Source organism: Eulemur rufifrons, chromosome 15, assembly GCF_041146395.1.
Source record: "Eulemur rufifrons isolate Redbay chromosome 15, OSU_ERuf_1, whole genome shotgun sequence".
NCBI classification, from domain to species: Eukaryota; Metazoa; Chordata; class Mammalia; order Primates; family Lemuridae; genus Eulemur; species Eulemur rufifrons.
In genome coordinates this window covers 33,482,004-33,496,302 of record NC_090997.1, presented here as the reverse complement: position 1 = coordinate 33,496,302, position 14,299 = coordinate 33,482,004, and the positions used below count along the sequence as shown (strand labels likewise).

The 14,299-nt window shown below is 35.6% G+C and overlaps 1 protein-coding gene across 45 annotated transcripts in view; it reads right to left on the bottom strand.

Moving 5' to 3' along the window:
• The window catches only part of RIMS1 (regulating synaptic membrane exocytosis 1), a 467,111-nt gene that overhangs the window by 187,020 nt on the left and 265,792 nt on the right, over positions 1 to 14,299 (bottom strand). For 24 of the 45 annotated variants that reach the window (XM_069488776.1, XM_069488766.1, XM_069488778.1 and 21 more), the window contains exon 1: positions 1,300 to 1,623. The exons of 1 other annotated variant lie outside the window; for it this stretch is intronic. Coding sequence is in view for 41 of the 44 variants with exons in the window: in XM_069488744.1 (XP_069344845.1) it covers positions 1,300 to 1,438 (139 nt within the window). In the remaining 3 variants the exon portion in view is untranslated. Of the gene's footprint in view, positions 1 to 1,293; positions 1,624 to 14,299 lie in introns of those variants that run through there. 20 more of the 45 variants (XM_069488755.1, XM_069488743.1, XM_069488789.1 and 17 more) reach the window with 1 other exon arrangement.

The following is a 14,299-nucleotide window of genomic DNA, read 5'->3' as shown; positions in this document are numbered from 1 at the left end:
ACATTTGTATGCATGTGGCTATTATTGTGTCTGAGTTTTCAGATTTTCCTTATATTTCTCTTTTCCTATTTCTTTTTTTCTTGTTTATCACCTGGTATGGGCTTATTTCAAATTATAAAATCATTTCAAATGCAATTAATCTAATATTTATCCCTCATTCCAACTCATGAATTATATTGAGTTCCCTAAAGTGCCTTGATATAAGGAAATCTATCAAATGGTAACAAATTGTATTTCTAACAGAAGTACTTAATAAATCAAGCAGGGTTTATTAGGTAAAATGGTATTCATAGCTTTCAAAATTACAGAATCAAAGCAGAGAATCAATAGTAGAAGAGGCTAATGTTCTTATTCTAAAATACCCTCTCGCCCATTTCTGGGTACCACATACTATAAGATTTCATGCATAATAACAAATGTCATTCACTGGAGCCACTGCCCATGTATAAGCAGGGAAAAAAAATCCTATTTTCATTTTATCAATTCCAAAATTTATGTTAACACTGTTTACTTATTTAAAACATTTCTACAACTCTGTCCACCTTGAGCCACATGCATCCTTCATCTGGATTATATATTTCATAGCCTCACACTCAGTTGTGATTCCACAGCCACATCAAAGACCAACACACTAATTTCCCTTGGGAGAGAACACATAAAACCTAATATCATCAATTGCAATTTTGAGCTTGCTTCACATATACCATTTGACCTTGTGGTATTGTGGTCTAGGTCAAGGCCTGTGTTTGTGGAAAGGTTTCAGTTCTTTCACAAAAACCCAGGATCCATTATTTTGAGAAGTAGCACAAACTTCCTATTTTCAAATCAATTTTCTACTAATGATGACTGCAATTTGTCATATATCTCTCATTCTTTGTATTAGCATGAGCTACTAAAGCATGAAATACATTGACTACAAAACAAAACCCAGGCAAAATTAAGCAACTTGCTATTGTTTTTTCTTATTTTCACAGAACATTGACTTTCTAATTTTTAAATCTTTCTTGACTTGGCTATTACACTAGAATATAAATCATAAATATAATTAATCATCTTATAATCTTTAAGACTATGTTGTAAACCCTCTAATCTCATTTCAGAGAACCAGATTAAAGATAATGTTGGTAATGGAAACTTTGCTTCGTTAAGAAAATGGAATAATATCTCTCTGCACATGACACACAGAAAATGATAATATTTAGACTGGAAAAATAGATATAGAGGGAATATTAAATATAGATTTGGGTATAACTAAAAAACAAAGAAGCGGGATTACCACTGTCTATTGCTTACTCATACCTGCTCGTCGGGCCTCGATTTTTCTCTCTTCAGAATCAATAGACCTCACTTCTTCCCACCCTTCTGAAGAGACAGGTATCCCAGGTGCACACATGACAGCAACCTTGCAAAGAAATCCAGCCTGGGAATTTTCAGACATGCTGTTTAAACCACTCTTTGCTGCTCAAGATCTTATCTAAGAAGAGTGTGAAGTGCCACCTCCATCACTCCGCTTAAAGCATTGGACAACAGGAGCAGCAGAAAATGGAAACTGAAAGAAAACATTGGTGTAAGCATAAGAAAGTCTCTTTGCATGACTGACTCAGGTCATTGCAGGCACTGTGCAGCTACCCGAAGGATTGCTTGGATAAAATACCGTACACAAGCTTCGGTGGGCCTGATGGTGTGGAGACTGGTAACATTTACTGAGGAGAAGCATATTGGCATCTCTGCTGGGTTTTAACCAGATCCACAGGATTCAGGAAATAAGCTCTCTGCCAGATGACACTATGCTCCTAGCCATTCCTTCTGTTTACTTATCGCCCAAATTACTCTAACTAGTGTCCTTTCTCCTGCTGTGAGCTTATTTGTGGAGAGGGCTAAATAAAGGATGTTTATGACAATGAAATGGCCATTAGCCCATAGGATGATTTCTTAAAACATAACTCTTCCGCTTTTGTTCAGTATTATTAAAATTAATTAAATGGAAGCATTTCTTATTATTGTATCTTGATTTGGGAAGAAAAACAGTTTGCTTCCTTCTGAAGAAATATTTGGAATTAGGCTGTCTTTATATCTATTACACATTCTTTACATAGTATTTTTCTCCTATTACAACTTCCCTCTTCCTAGTGCTGTAAAAGAGGCAAATACTTATATATGCACATATATATACACACACATATATAAATATGTGTGTGTGTATATATACATTTTTTTTTGCTCTGGGAGTTTTTCCTACTATATGAGACACAGTACAACATTGGTAAACATTTCCAGAATATAAAGAGCTGTACCTTCTAGTAGACGGGATGCATATTCCTACTTTAGGAAAAAAATTAATTATATTCATAAAATGATTTATATTTGTCTTTACCTTAACTTCAGTCTTTTCACTAAAACAAACAGGTACATGTAATTTTAGTTTAAGCATATTTTTCTGCAGGTATAATTATTACTTTTTGGGATTTTAATACAGAGAATGTTGTAAATAGCAAAAATAATGTAATCACTTTGAATTGCATACATTTCATATTTCCTAAAGCATATTCATGTGCTTCAAAATGAATATGAGAGGTAACAAGGATGGATGGCATTAACAAGAGAATCAACCATTTATAGAAACAGACATGGACTATATGCCAAGATTGGCTTATCTTGAAAACTGAATTCCTAAGTCACTATCCTAAGGCTTCTGTTTCACCAAACTTTCCTTTTTAAATTAAATTTTAGTACCAATATGGCAGCCAGAAAATATAGATGAAAACCTCTTACAATCAAATGCTAATACTTTTAAAGTTGACATACTAATCACACCTTAGAAATTCCTTTTTATTCCTCCACAGCCCTTGTAATTGCATATACAAATTACAAACCTCCAAGTACACTTTGCAGTAATAATCAATACCATATTAACTTTTTAAGTTCCACATACCACCAGAATAGTACTGAAGTACTGTACAATAAATGTATATATTATTTCCCAACTCTCCCCAAGTACTTCCAAAAGTTGAAAAACATCTCTACTCATCTCTATCTGACTTACTTATGTAATGTGCTCTGCTGCTCACAATCATATCTTATAAAAAACATACTACCATATAGATAAATATACCAAGCAATTTTAAATAATGAGGATGTCTAGATAATATACCCTTGAAGAGATGTAGATCCAGCATATGATTCTTTATGGGGCTACAGAATGAAGACTGCCCAGGTGGAACTAAGCTTTATTGGCTATGTGAGCTCTCTGGATTGTATTAATGTATTGGCACTTAAGAATTAACAGCAGGATAAACTCTGGGCAGAAGAAGATTAATATATTGTCTTTTAAATCTAGGAATCTCTTAGTAATACCAAGATTTTTAATATTTACAACCAGTAATAGAATATAATACTTATGAAAGGTATAGCATAAAAACAAGTTCAGGTTCAAGTACTTCCTGAAAGGTTTTCACTGACTAAACCCAATACACATTGATCTTTTCATTGTCCATTAATTTCCCTTTAGGTCTTCAAAGGAGAGTCCTACGTTGAACTTTATGCTTTTATTCATTGCAAGATTCACTGATCCCTGAATGCATGTAGTCATAACTTCTCTCATCTAAAAATTCCTAAACAGGACTGTACTAAGCATTCGAGTAAAGGGGAAATATCTAGACAGGGTCTGTGCCTTGAAGGTTTAAATGATATTATAACTTCCATACTACAGATGAGGAAAGCAAGGCTTAGATATGACAAGTGACGTATCAAGTCAGCAGCAGAGCCAGAATTTGAATTCAACAAGAACAGTAACAGTCAAAGCTATTAATAACATTGCTGTAGGTCACTGCTTCCTTAAATTTGGGGACTTTTACCTAGTATCTAGTACAAGGCTGTATTCTTGGTGGTTTTTGATTATGGCAAATAAATCTGCACCAAGTAAAATACATATTATGCTATTGGCTTAGATCCTTCATGAGACTCTAATATAGCTTTGCCATTCCTTGACCTCAGAACACCAGCTCATGGAGATGTTGGCAGATGGTTTACAATAAAAGGGCCCCTAATCAAATATATTCAGGACACATTGCATATTCTACTCATTTCTACAACAATAACAGTGCCCATTACCATTAAAGGGGGTAAGAAGCCCTGCATTAAAGACAGGCCAAACTTATTTGAGCATAAACACTTATTTCTAGCAACACTTACTAAACCTATTATTGCTTTGCAGAAATACTAGTTGGAGAATTGTTTGCATTATTAATACTGTTTATTCTGATTTGTGAAGATATCCTAAGGAACAAGAAAGGGAGAGAAGTATTGGATTCCTTTTTATGGATTCAGAGTTGATGTTCAGGACCATGCTGTTCCTTTGGTTAGTTTCTTTAATAACAGGCACTGTTTCATGTCCTGCTCTATCACTAGGATATCTGTGATTCTGCTCCCACAAAGCATCAGCCCAGCTATCCACTTCCTGACCCACATGGATATGCTTCTGTGTCAAGGTCTTCCATTTATTCAATTCTATATAACCACACTGAGGCAACTGTCCTGAAAAAAAGAAAAAAACATAAAACAAAAAAAGTCCAACTGACACATTCTAGGAAATTCTCATTGTATATATCTAGACACAGAATTAATCAATATTCAAAATACAACTTTGTGGAGTAAAAATAGCATGAAAGAAGACATGGTTAGTTTTGAAGACATGAAGATGAATAAAATATTAGGATTTGGGGAATTAATATATTTTAGCTCAATCTTTTTATAGGATTGAGAGCTTCTTTCATACTTGTAATATCCTGAGTCATAAGGCTCCAACTTGTTTTTTATCAGGATTTATAGGTTTCCCACAAGGTGCTTTGGACACTAGAAGCAACTCTGGCTATAAAATGCCCAGCTGGAAAAGTTTAAAAGGTGAAAAAGACTTGAAGTATTTGATGCTATCAAGTGGCCCAGGATCCCAAATCACTCTGAAATTCAAATGAACTTTATTTTTTTCAACATTTAATAATGATATTTTTTGTAATATAAATGAGTATGAGCACCCAATGAATGTTTCTATTCTTTGTTTTACAGTGTGTTTGAGGACAAGCATGTTTGAAAGGGATCTTCAAGGAGAATTGGTCAGTACAAGTTGCTTTGATCTGTATTGTCTTTTAAGGTAGGGAGCCCTAGGGCTTCCAGACCCTGACCCAACCACGTGGGGAAATTGAGGCAATTACTAAGTTTGAATAAAGAGGGTCAGAATAGCAAATAGGCCAAAATGTCAGATACTGGCAAGATACGATCAAGGGTTGAGTAGAGAACTTTTCAGAGAAAATATTTTTAGGGGATTAGAGGAAAAGATTTTGGGGTAAGAAAGGGAGATCGAGAGAGAGAAAAGGTAAGTTTGTACAGTGTTTAACTTATAAAACTGACTCACCTACCACAGAATGTGGCTTCAATTTATACCCTTTGACTGATCTTACATGTTTCCTATAGGAGACCTAACAAAGCAGCACAATTTGATATTGAGTCCTTTTCATGGTGAGGAGATATTTAAATGATAACTGGAAGTTGACCATTTCAGCCTAAAGCTGGGCACAAATGCTTCAGCCATTACTGCACTTCTCTATAAAAGATAGACATGTCGGAAGAAAAGGAAATCCAATTTGCAAAGCCAGCATTTTGGCTCTCTGAGCATCATTTCTTAGAGTTTTCCTCTTCTTTGTAACTTAAGTAATTGATTCTAGGGACTAGGAAACTTTGAGCTTAAAGCAAGATAGGAAAGGTATTACAGAATGAGGCATCACTGACCAAAGACTAAATTTAATGTTAATTTCTTGGTTTTGGATTATACTACAATGTAGGACACATAAATTTAGTCTACAAAATCCACCTAAGAAACAGAAGGAGATTTCAATTTCTTTTACAAGAGACTTATTGTTTTCTCAGCCAGGGTTCAGACAAAAACAAGATTACTCATTTATCTGAGCTGTGTGAAGCTTTATATTCCTCCTCCTATTATTGTAGAGAAAGCACTGTCATGGTCCTTGCCTTATGCAAAGACACGAGTTGCAATTTCCTGCCTCTTAGGAGAGTAAAGCTGTCACGGCCCTGTGTGGTTTAAAAACCCAAGCCCCCAGCCATTACAAGTCTTGATTCATCCAGAGATGGTGGTGAAGTATCACTCCACATACTTATGGATCTGGTTTTCTCATTTTATTTCTGCCACTTGGGGATTCCTCTTTCATGCAAACTCGGTTATGTCTTTTTTTTTTTTAAGTTATCCTTATCCATCATTTACAGGTTTTTCAAAGTGGAATTTGGTTTTCGGTTTTTTGTTTGTTTTTAATTTCTTTAGCTTAGGCAGCCATATAACATTAACCTGGAAGTAATTTCAAATGGTGTCCTGGTTAGCTTTTTTTCCTTTGCCATGTTGTAAGTTTTAAATTGTATTTGAAAGTTCAAAAGCTGTTAATGGAATATATTTATTTGTCTTTACAGAACTACAATTCAAGTAATGCTACTGGGGTAATGGTGCCTTCTTTATTATGCTGTTGCCCAAATACCTAGCTTGCAAGGTATTATCATGGACATAAGCTATTTTTCCACAGAAAAAAACAACAAATTAAAGAAGTTAAGTAGAATATTAGGCTAAATGTGACAAGAATTCAAGCAAGTTATTAAAGGAAGTACACATTCAACAGAGGTTCAAGATTATTTACATGATATACAAGCTAAGTAATTAAATGCTACACAGAAACTTGTGGTTTCACTTCATTATTTCTACACATCAATTCCTTTCCTATTTGTTAGCCATTTGTTGTCCTTTATTCATTAGAAGTACTTTTAAAACTTATTAGGAATTAAACAAAACAAATCATAACCAGAACAAAGGACTCCCTATGTTCCACTTCACTTGAATTTCCAACCAAATCATGCAAAAGGCCAGAACATTCTCTTGTTTATACTATGCCTACAGGACCAGATTACTTTTACTTTGTTTACCCCTCCCTCTTCTTAAAAAATAATATACAAATTCCAGTCAAGATATAAATACACATATAATCCTCCTTCCTCTAAATATAATAAAATATTTACTTCAAAAATAAAGTCATACTACAAAGCATAAATAAGAAAAATGTAGAGCTCGAATCTAGAGAAAACACAGTGGTGAGTGGCTGAAGCAATCCAGCTACTGAAAGGAAGGCCAGGTACGGGTAGAGGCAGCTGGAACTGGAATATCCTGTCCTACTGGGAGAGGTCAGTCCCAGCCTGAAGCTCTACCAGTTAACCAGGCTTAAAGTAACTCTAGTTAGTCTTCCAGGGTTGCCACTTGAAATGACTTAGGAACAAAGCACAGGAAGCTATGGAAGAGAAAAAGCCTATATTATATACTCAAACAGAATATCATTCAAGAAATGATAGCTAAAGGCATTTTACTACCCCCAGACTCTCACTGAGAGAATAAATAATGGATATGGCCTAACAAGAAGAAAAATGAATCAGAAAAGTGAGAAGAAGTAATGGCAAACAATGAAATCAGTAAAATATGCTAAATATGTTGGTAAATAAGTATTAACTATAAAAATAATAACATTAACATCTATTTATATGAATGTTTAAACACAAGTTGGACAATTCCAGATAACAATACCATAGAGCTGGGGTCTGGTACGGGTCCATGGCCTGTTAAGGACCAGGTTGCAGAGTTCCACCGCCCTCCCTGCTCCCTGTCTATGGAAAAATTGTCTTCCATGAAACTTACAAATGTGGGGGAAAGTGAACAGCAGGAGAGCAAGTGAAACTTCATCTGTATTTACAGCCGCTCCTCTGCCCGTTGCTCACATGACCACCTGGGCTCCATCTCCCCCCCATTTCAAATACTTTTCCAAGTCAAATGTGTCCCCAAATAAATATGCAGCTTTTCATGGGAAGCTCATATTATGATACAAAATAAAAATTCTCATGGAAGAACCAGCACTTCGTAATTTATGAAGGGTCAGGTTTGAGATTTGATGGAAATCCTAAAAAAACAATAACAATACTCAGGTGCCAACCCAGAACAATTAAATCAGAAGCTCTAGGCTTTGAAGTGATTATAATGTGCACTGAACTAGTATTATACTTCTCAATTCAGCTATACATTAAAATAAATTGGAGGCACTGCTCCACATTAACTAAATCAGAAGGGCTTTTGGTGCTACACTGATACCTAATTTTTAAAAGCTCCCAGGGAATTTTATAAAGGCATCCAAATATGAGGATCATTGATCTAATCTAGCCCTCTCGTTCTATTGCCTAAGGTGACCCAGTTCTTGACAGAACTAGCATTAAAACCTGTTCCCTTGACCTGTAACCCCTGGGCTCTTTTCCTTCCATAGGTCTGTAAGCTTGCTGTTCTCAGAACAGTGTGTAACCCCAGTCTCTCATTATTCATGCCAGTCTCCCTGGCCAGAATGACACGTTGGTTCTTCCTGCCCAAATTTTACCCCAGCTCCAACGTAAAACCTTAGTACTTCACTTCCCTCCTAGTTCCTGTAACATGTATTATGTATACATCCTGTTTGGTGTCATAGACATAATATTTATGGAGCGCTTGCTGTGTATCAGGTATGAGGCACACAGAGCCACGAATACATTTGCTATTTAATCTTTACAACTACTGCATGGGACATGTACAATAATTATCTCCAGTTTCTAAAATGATGGAACTTGAGGCTTACACAGGAAGTTAAGTAATGTGTCCATGGTTATTAGTCTCTGGCTGTGACTAAAATTATTTGTGTCCTCATGGTCTTAGATATCAAATCATCCTCATAAAGTAACTACTCAATGAGAATCTTCATGATCTTATGTTTTCTATAGATAAACAACAATGGAGACAAACGCCAAACATCAGTATTCATCATGTGTGTATACAAACATGTACAGGTCTTAGTCTCTTTCCTTCTATGAATATTATTGTTATGATTGAATTGTATCCCCTCCAAACTCATTGCTTGTGGTCCTAATGCCTAATACCTAACTATTAAATCTATAAGCCAGGGAGAAAGGCCTGGAACAGATCCTTCTCTCATGTTCCTCAAAAGGAACCAACTTTGCCAACACCTTGATCAGACTTCTAGCTTCCAGAACTGTGAGAAAATAAATTTCTGTTGTTTAGGCCACTCAGTCTGCAGTACCCTGTTACAGCAGCCCAGAGAAACTAATACAATCTATTTCATGTGGTACACAGCAGCCTCAGAAGAGTTCACTGGAACTAAAATTAGATCTGCCCTTTGGAATGAAACAGGTCCTTTTTAAAAAGACCCAACTACAGAAGTTAAGCTCAGTTGGTAGAACAAGACATGCAAAGAAGATGGCTACAGGCAATAAATCTAGAATAATAGTAAGAATCAGAGATACTCCATAATGTATGAAAAAGAATGATATGGAAGGGCATATCTGGATTTCCAATACAGTAGTTGACATTAATGAAGTCAGTTTCTAGGGATTCAGCTTCTTTCTAACTCCTGGACAGGGATTAGTGAGCGCAAGCAAAAGCTTTATTTCTAGAGGGACTTAGGCAACAGAATCAGACTCATTCAGTAGGATGGAGGGACATAGATCTAATAACCAAAATTAGGTACAAATCTGGGAGCTAGTCTCAGGAATATGTTAGAAGCTAGATTGCTAGGATTGGGCTCAGACTGCAGACAAAACAAGTAGCAGAACTCACTAAATGCTACTCCTCAGAAGGTTGGGCTGGAGCTGGGGACAAAATGAGTTTCAAACTCTCCCAGCTGCAAAGAGAAAAAGGCTTCAAGGGCAGGGAATCAGGCAGATTTCAATAACCACAATTTTTCCTTCTCTGTTCAATAGTGTGTGAAAGGAGAGAATTTTTGTTTGCTTCTGAAGTCTCTCCAAGGTCTGAGATTCTGTTATTCTGTTAAATTGAACCAAAAGTAAGGACAATATTTTCATTCACTGGATAAAATGGGTCAAAAACACTGCAGTATGATTCTGCATTTTAAAAGGATACTGAAGAACAACTTACTGACATAAAATAGGTGACAATGAAACCTTCAATATCAAAGTTTTTTTCTAAATTAACTTTGAAGCATAAATGTTTCCCCTTAAAATGACTTTTAGTGACACATCTTTTAAAACATCCTATATTAAAATGCTAAGCATATATTACATGTAAAATGTGTATGATTATATTTGAAAACGTAGCCCTCTTAATTTAGTTTCTCCTGATTTAAGAATAGAAATTTCTCTCAGATGTAACTAAATGACTAATATTTCTTGCTATGGACTAATTTGGAAGAAATATTATTGGGTATAATCATGTTAGATTTATAGACTTAATTTCTTTCCTTTTTATAGAACTTATGTTTAGTCATAACTCCTGTTTTAGAACCAAGGAGATTTTTCAGTCGTTTATATATTAAGCATAAATTGAAACTAAAAATTCAGCCTCTCATCATAATGATTTCCAAATTTTTCTTAACTTATATTCTTAGAAATTAGAAATTTTAGTATGTTAGCTCAGACCACACACACACACACACAGAGTTATTTGTGTTCTATCTCTCCTGAAGATTTAAATCGCACAGATGATTAAAACAGCTAATGTCCATTCCATATCCACTGTAAGAAGAAATTAGTTCTCAGACTTTCTCTCTGTCTCTCTCTCCTGCCTCTCTCTCTCCCTTTGAGACATTTAAACTAAAGTATCTAACACCCCAAATCATGCATCTCTCTTTTAGTAGTTGAGAAGAATTAAATTTATCTTTCCCTTGGCAATGCCAGACAATAGTCGCTCTTCTCTTTTATGACCATTCTCAGTCCTGTCCTTTGTAATACCAAAGAAAATCAGTCCAGTTAAAACTGTTGGGCATTAACGCTAAATGTCAACCTGTCCAACTGTCCAACTGCTGTCCTATAGCAATCTCTTTCCTCTGCTTAGTTTAACAGAACAAATTAAAGAAGCCACTACATGAAACATTTAGTTGAAGGTTAAGTGGAAGTAGAGGTCTCTAAAAATATTTTCATGAGCCTATGTGGGAAAGGGGCCAAGGTAGATGTACATAAAAGGAAAAAGCAAGAAAGAAATGAGGTGGGCTCTTTTCAGAAAGCTACTGAGGAGGGCAGGACTTTTGTTCTAATCAATATATTCCCAAAGCCTGGTAAGTGTCTGTCATGTAGTGTAAACTCAAGGAAAAGTTTATGTATAATGAGAAATTAATACAGAAAGAGAAGCCAGTGTTGTTATAGTTCCATGTGGACCCACTACTGTTTTGAAGTTCTGATTGCTAAAATATGGAAGGCCCCAGAAGACATCAAAATCGGTTACTTGTAAAGGGGTAAAAATTGAAAAAAACTGTAAAAATTGAAAATCAATAAGCAGTTTTTATATTATTATTACATTTAAATACTCAAGAACCAAATAAAAATCAATAATATGCAGGAGTTAAGTTTCCCTTTCAATAGATGCACTGTCAGGGCTCCTGTTCACTCAGAAGAAACTGTACCTAGGTTAATAGTCCAATGGGCTATATTAATTACTTAAAATCATGTCACATTTTTTGCTTGCTTCATATTTGAACTATGATTTTCTTTTGAACAGTTTAATTTTTTATCAATTTCTAATTTCTCCTTTTTAATGTGGAAAGAATATACAGCCCTTCTTTACCAAGTCAATGATGTCATATAACTCAGTCACTGGTTAATTCTTGGAATCCATTTTGGAGCCTCCTGGAAATAATCTCCAGTTTTAACTTGGACAAACTGCTTTCTGCACACCAATGTCATCCAGGGATTTCTTTGCATTGGATTCCTAAGTTAGCTCCACTATTTCTTGTTTATTTGTCCCAATTTTATGATTATTCTCAATTTTTTGAATGTGCGTATATATAGCCTTAAATAACTTTCTCAGAAGGAGAATGAAGAGTACATTTTTTGAAAACTTGGTATTCATTAATGGTTTAGATGTGCATAGAATTGTAGTTTCAAAATGACTTTGCTCAGAATTTTTTCTCTGTATATTTTGTTTATTCTAATTTTTATTCATACGTAAATAATTTGCACACAATTATGGGGTACATATATTTTGTTACAGCATAAGATGAGTAATAATCAAGTTGGGGTATTTTGAATATCCATCACCTTGTATATTTATTATTTCTATGTATTGAGAACATTTTTAAATCCTCTCTTCCAACTATTTTGAATTATAAAATACATTGTTATTAAGTATAGTCATTCTACTTTGCTATCTAACATTATATCTTATTCCTTCTATCTAACTGTATGTTTGTATCCATTAATAATCCCCTCTCATCCCCCCCACCACATACATACCCTTCCCCACCTCTAGTAACTATCATTCTACTGTCTACCTCCATGAGATCAATTCTTTTGGCTCTCACATATGAGTAAGAACATGCAATGTTTTTCTCTCTGTGCCTGCCTTATTTCACTTAACATAATGACCTCCAGTTCCACATGTATTGCTGCAAATGACAGAATTTAATTCCCTTTTATAGCCTAAGAGTATTCCATTGTGCATATATACCACATTTTCTTTATTCGTTCTTCCATTGATGGATACTTAGGTTGATACCACAACTTTGCTATTATGAATAGTGCTGCAATAAACTTGGGATGCAGGTATCCCTTTGATATTCTGATTTCCTTTCCTTTGGATAAACATCCAGTAGTGGGATTGCTGGATCATGGGGCAACTCTATTTTTAGTTTTCTGAAAAATCTTAGAATTTTGGAGGCATTGATCAACTATAGTCTAGAACTCATTGCTGATGAGAAGTGTAAAGGCAGTTTAACTCTTTTTCTATATACGACTTGGTTTATTTCTTAACTTTCTTAAGGATTTTTTTCCCTTTTTCCTTTGCATATTTAATGGTGTTGAAGTTCCTCTTACGTTTCACAATTTTGATCTTTGTACTCTTCCTTTGGACATTGCCGGGGTTGTATGGGCTTCCTCATGGGTCAGTTTCATGGCTGCCTCTTTTTGGACTCAAAGATCATAGGCTTCAGATCAGCTTTTATTTTAATGTCTCAGATCAGATTATTTTACTTTCTGACTAGGAGAATTGCCTAAATACCTGCAGGCAAGCTTGTGATCTTGAGTCCAGTCATATAGTCTCGTATTTTGTCCAAGTACCTCTGTGCAAGCTCTGGATTTTGGTACTCTGAGCATTCCCTTTATTTTGAGCTTGGTTCATAATTTTAATATTTCAAAAAATATTTTACCAAAATATCTGTGTGTTTGGTTGGGAAAGTTGCCCTGGGGATAGAGGTTAGGCATTTTAGGGTGTACTAAACTTGTCCAAGATGTGTATCATTTTGTTCTGTCTTTTAAGCACTCTTCTGCTCTTGAATTATCTCCAACTCCTGAGCTCAAGCAATCCTCCCACCTCAGCCTTCCACAGTGCTAGGATTATAGGCGTGAGCCATCGTGCCCAGACAAGATCTTCATTTTAATATGGGTTCTCACTATACAACTTCCAGGGTCAATGTGTCTTGGTTTAACTTGTCTTTTGTAGTTCATTCTGTTGGTGTTCTTCCTGTCTCATGGACTTTGTTCATTCATGTTTAATACTGGGCACTGGGTAGCTTTTTGTGGGTAGCCAGTGAAATTTTCCATTTAGATTTTTTTTAACTAGGCTGCTCTAGTAGACACTGTTTCTCTGACATTTGTGAACAAATAGAGTATGTGAGCTAGGAGCCTTTACTTTAGAGTGAGTAAGTTATAAAGCTCAACTTTAGGATGGCAAGGGGGGGGGTCATAGAATGGAGAGGCAACTACTTCAGTTCTATAGTTTTTGCTGAAACAGTTCATGGAATTTCTTCTTGATTTTTACTTAGGAATTAAATGTTGGGCCTTCACTATGTATAAGGTGGAAAAGAGGATGGGGGAATGGTAAGAAGAGTGAAGACAAAGAGTGTGCTACAGTTGCTCTGTCAACATGTATTGAATTAATCTGCCAATCTGAAGCTCCCCACTCCTCACTTCCAATTTCATTAATTCTGATGTCTCTGAGCCAGAAGTCTCCATGAGATGCTTAATAGCAGATAGCTTTCTCCTCCACCATCACACCCTCTTGCCTACTTGGCAAGCTCTTTTTTTTTGATGATGTGATCTTTTTTTTTATTTCAGCATATTATGAGGGTACAAAGGTTTAGGTTACGTACATTGCCCTTGCCCTCCCCCAAATCAGAGCTTCAAGCGTGTCCATCCCCTAGACGGTGCGCATCACACTCATTATGTATGTATACACCCATCCCCTCCCCGCCTCACATCTGCCTGACACCCAATTAATGTT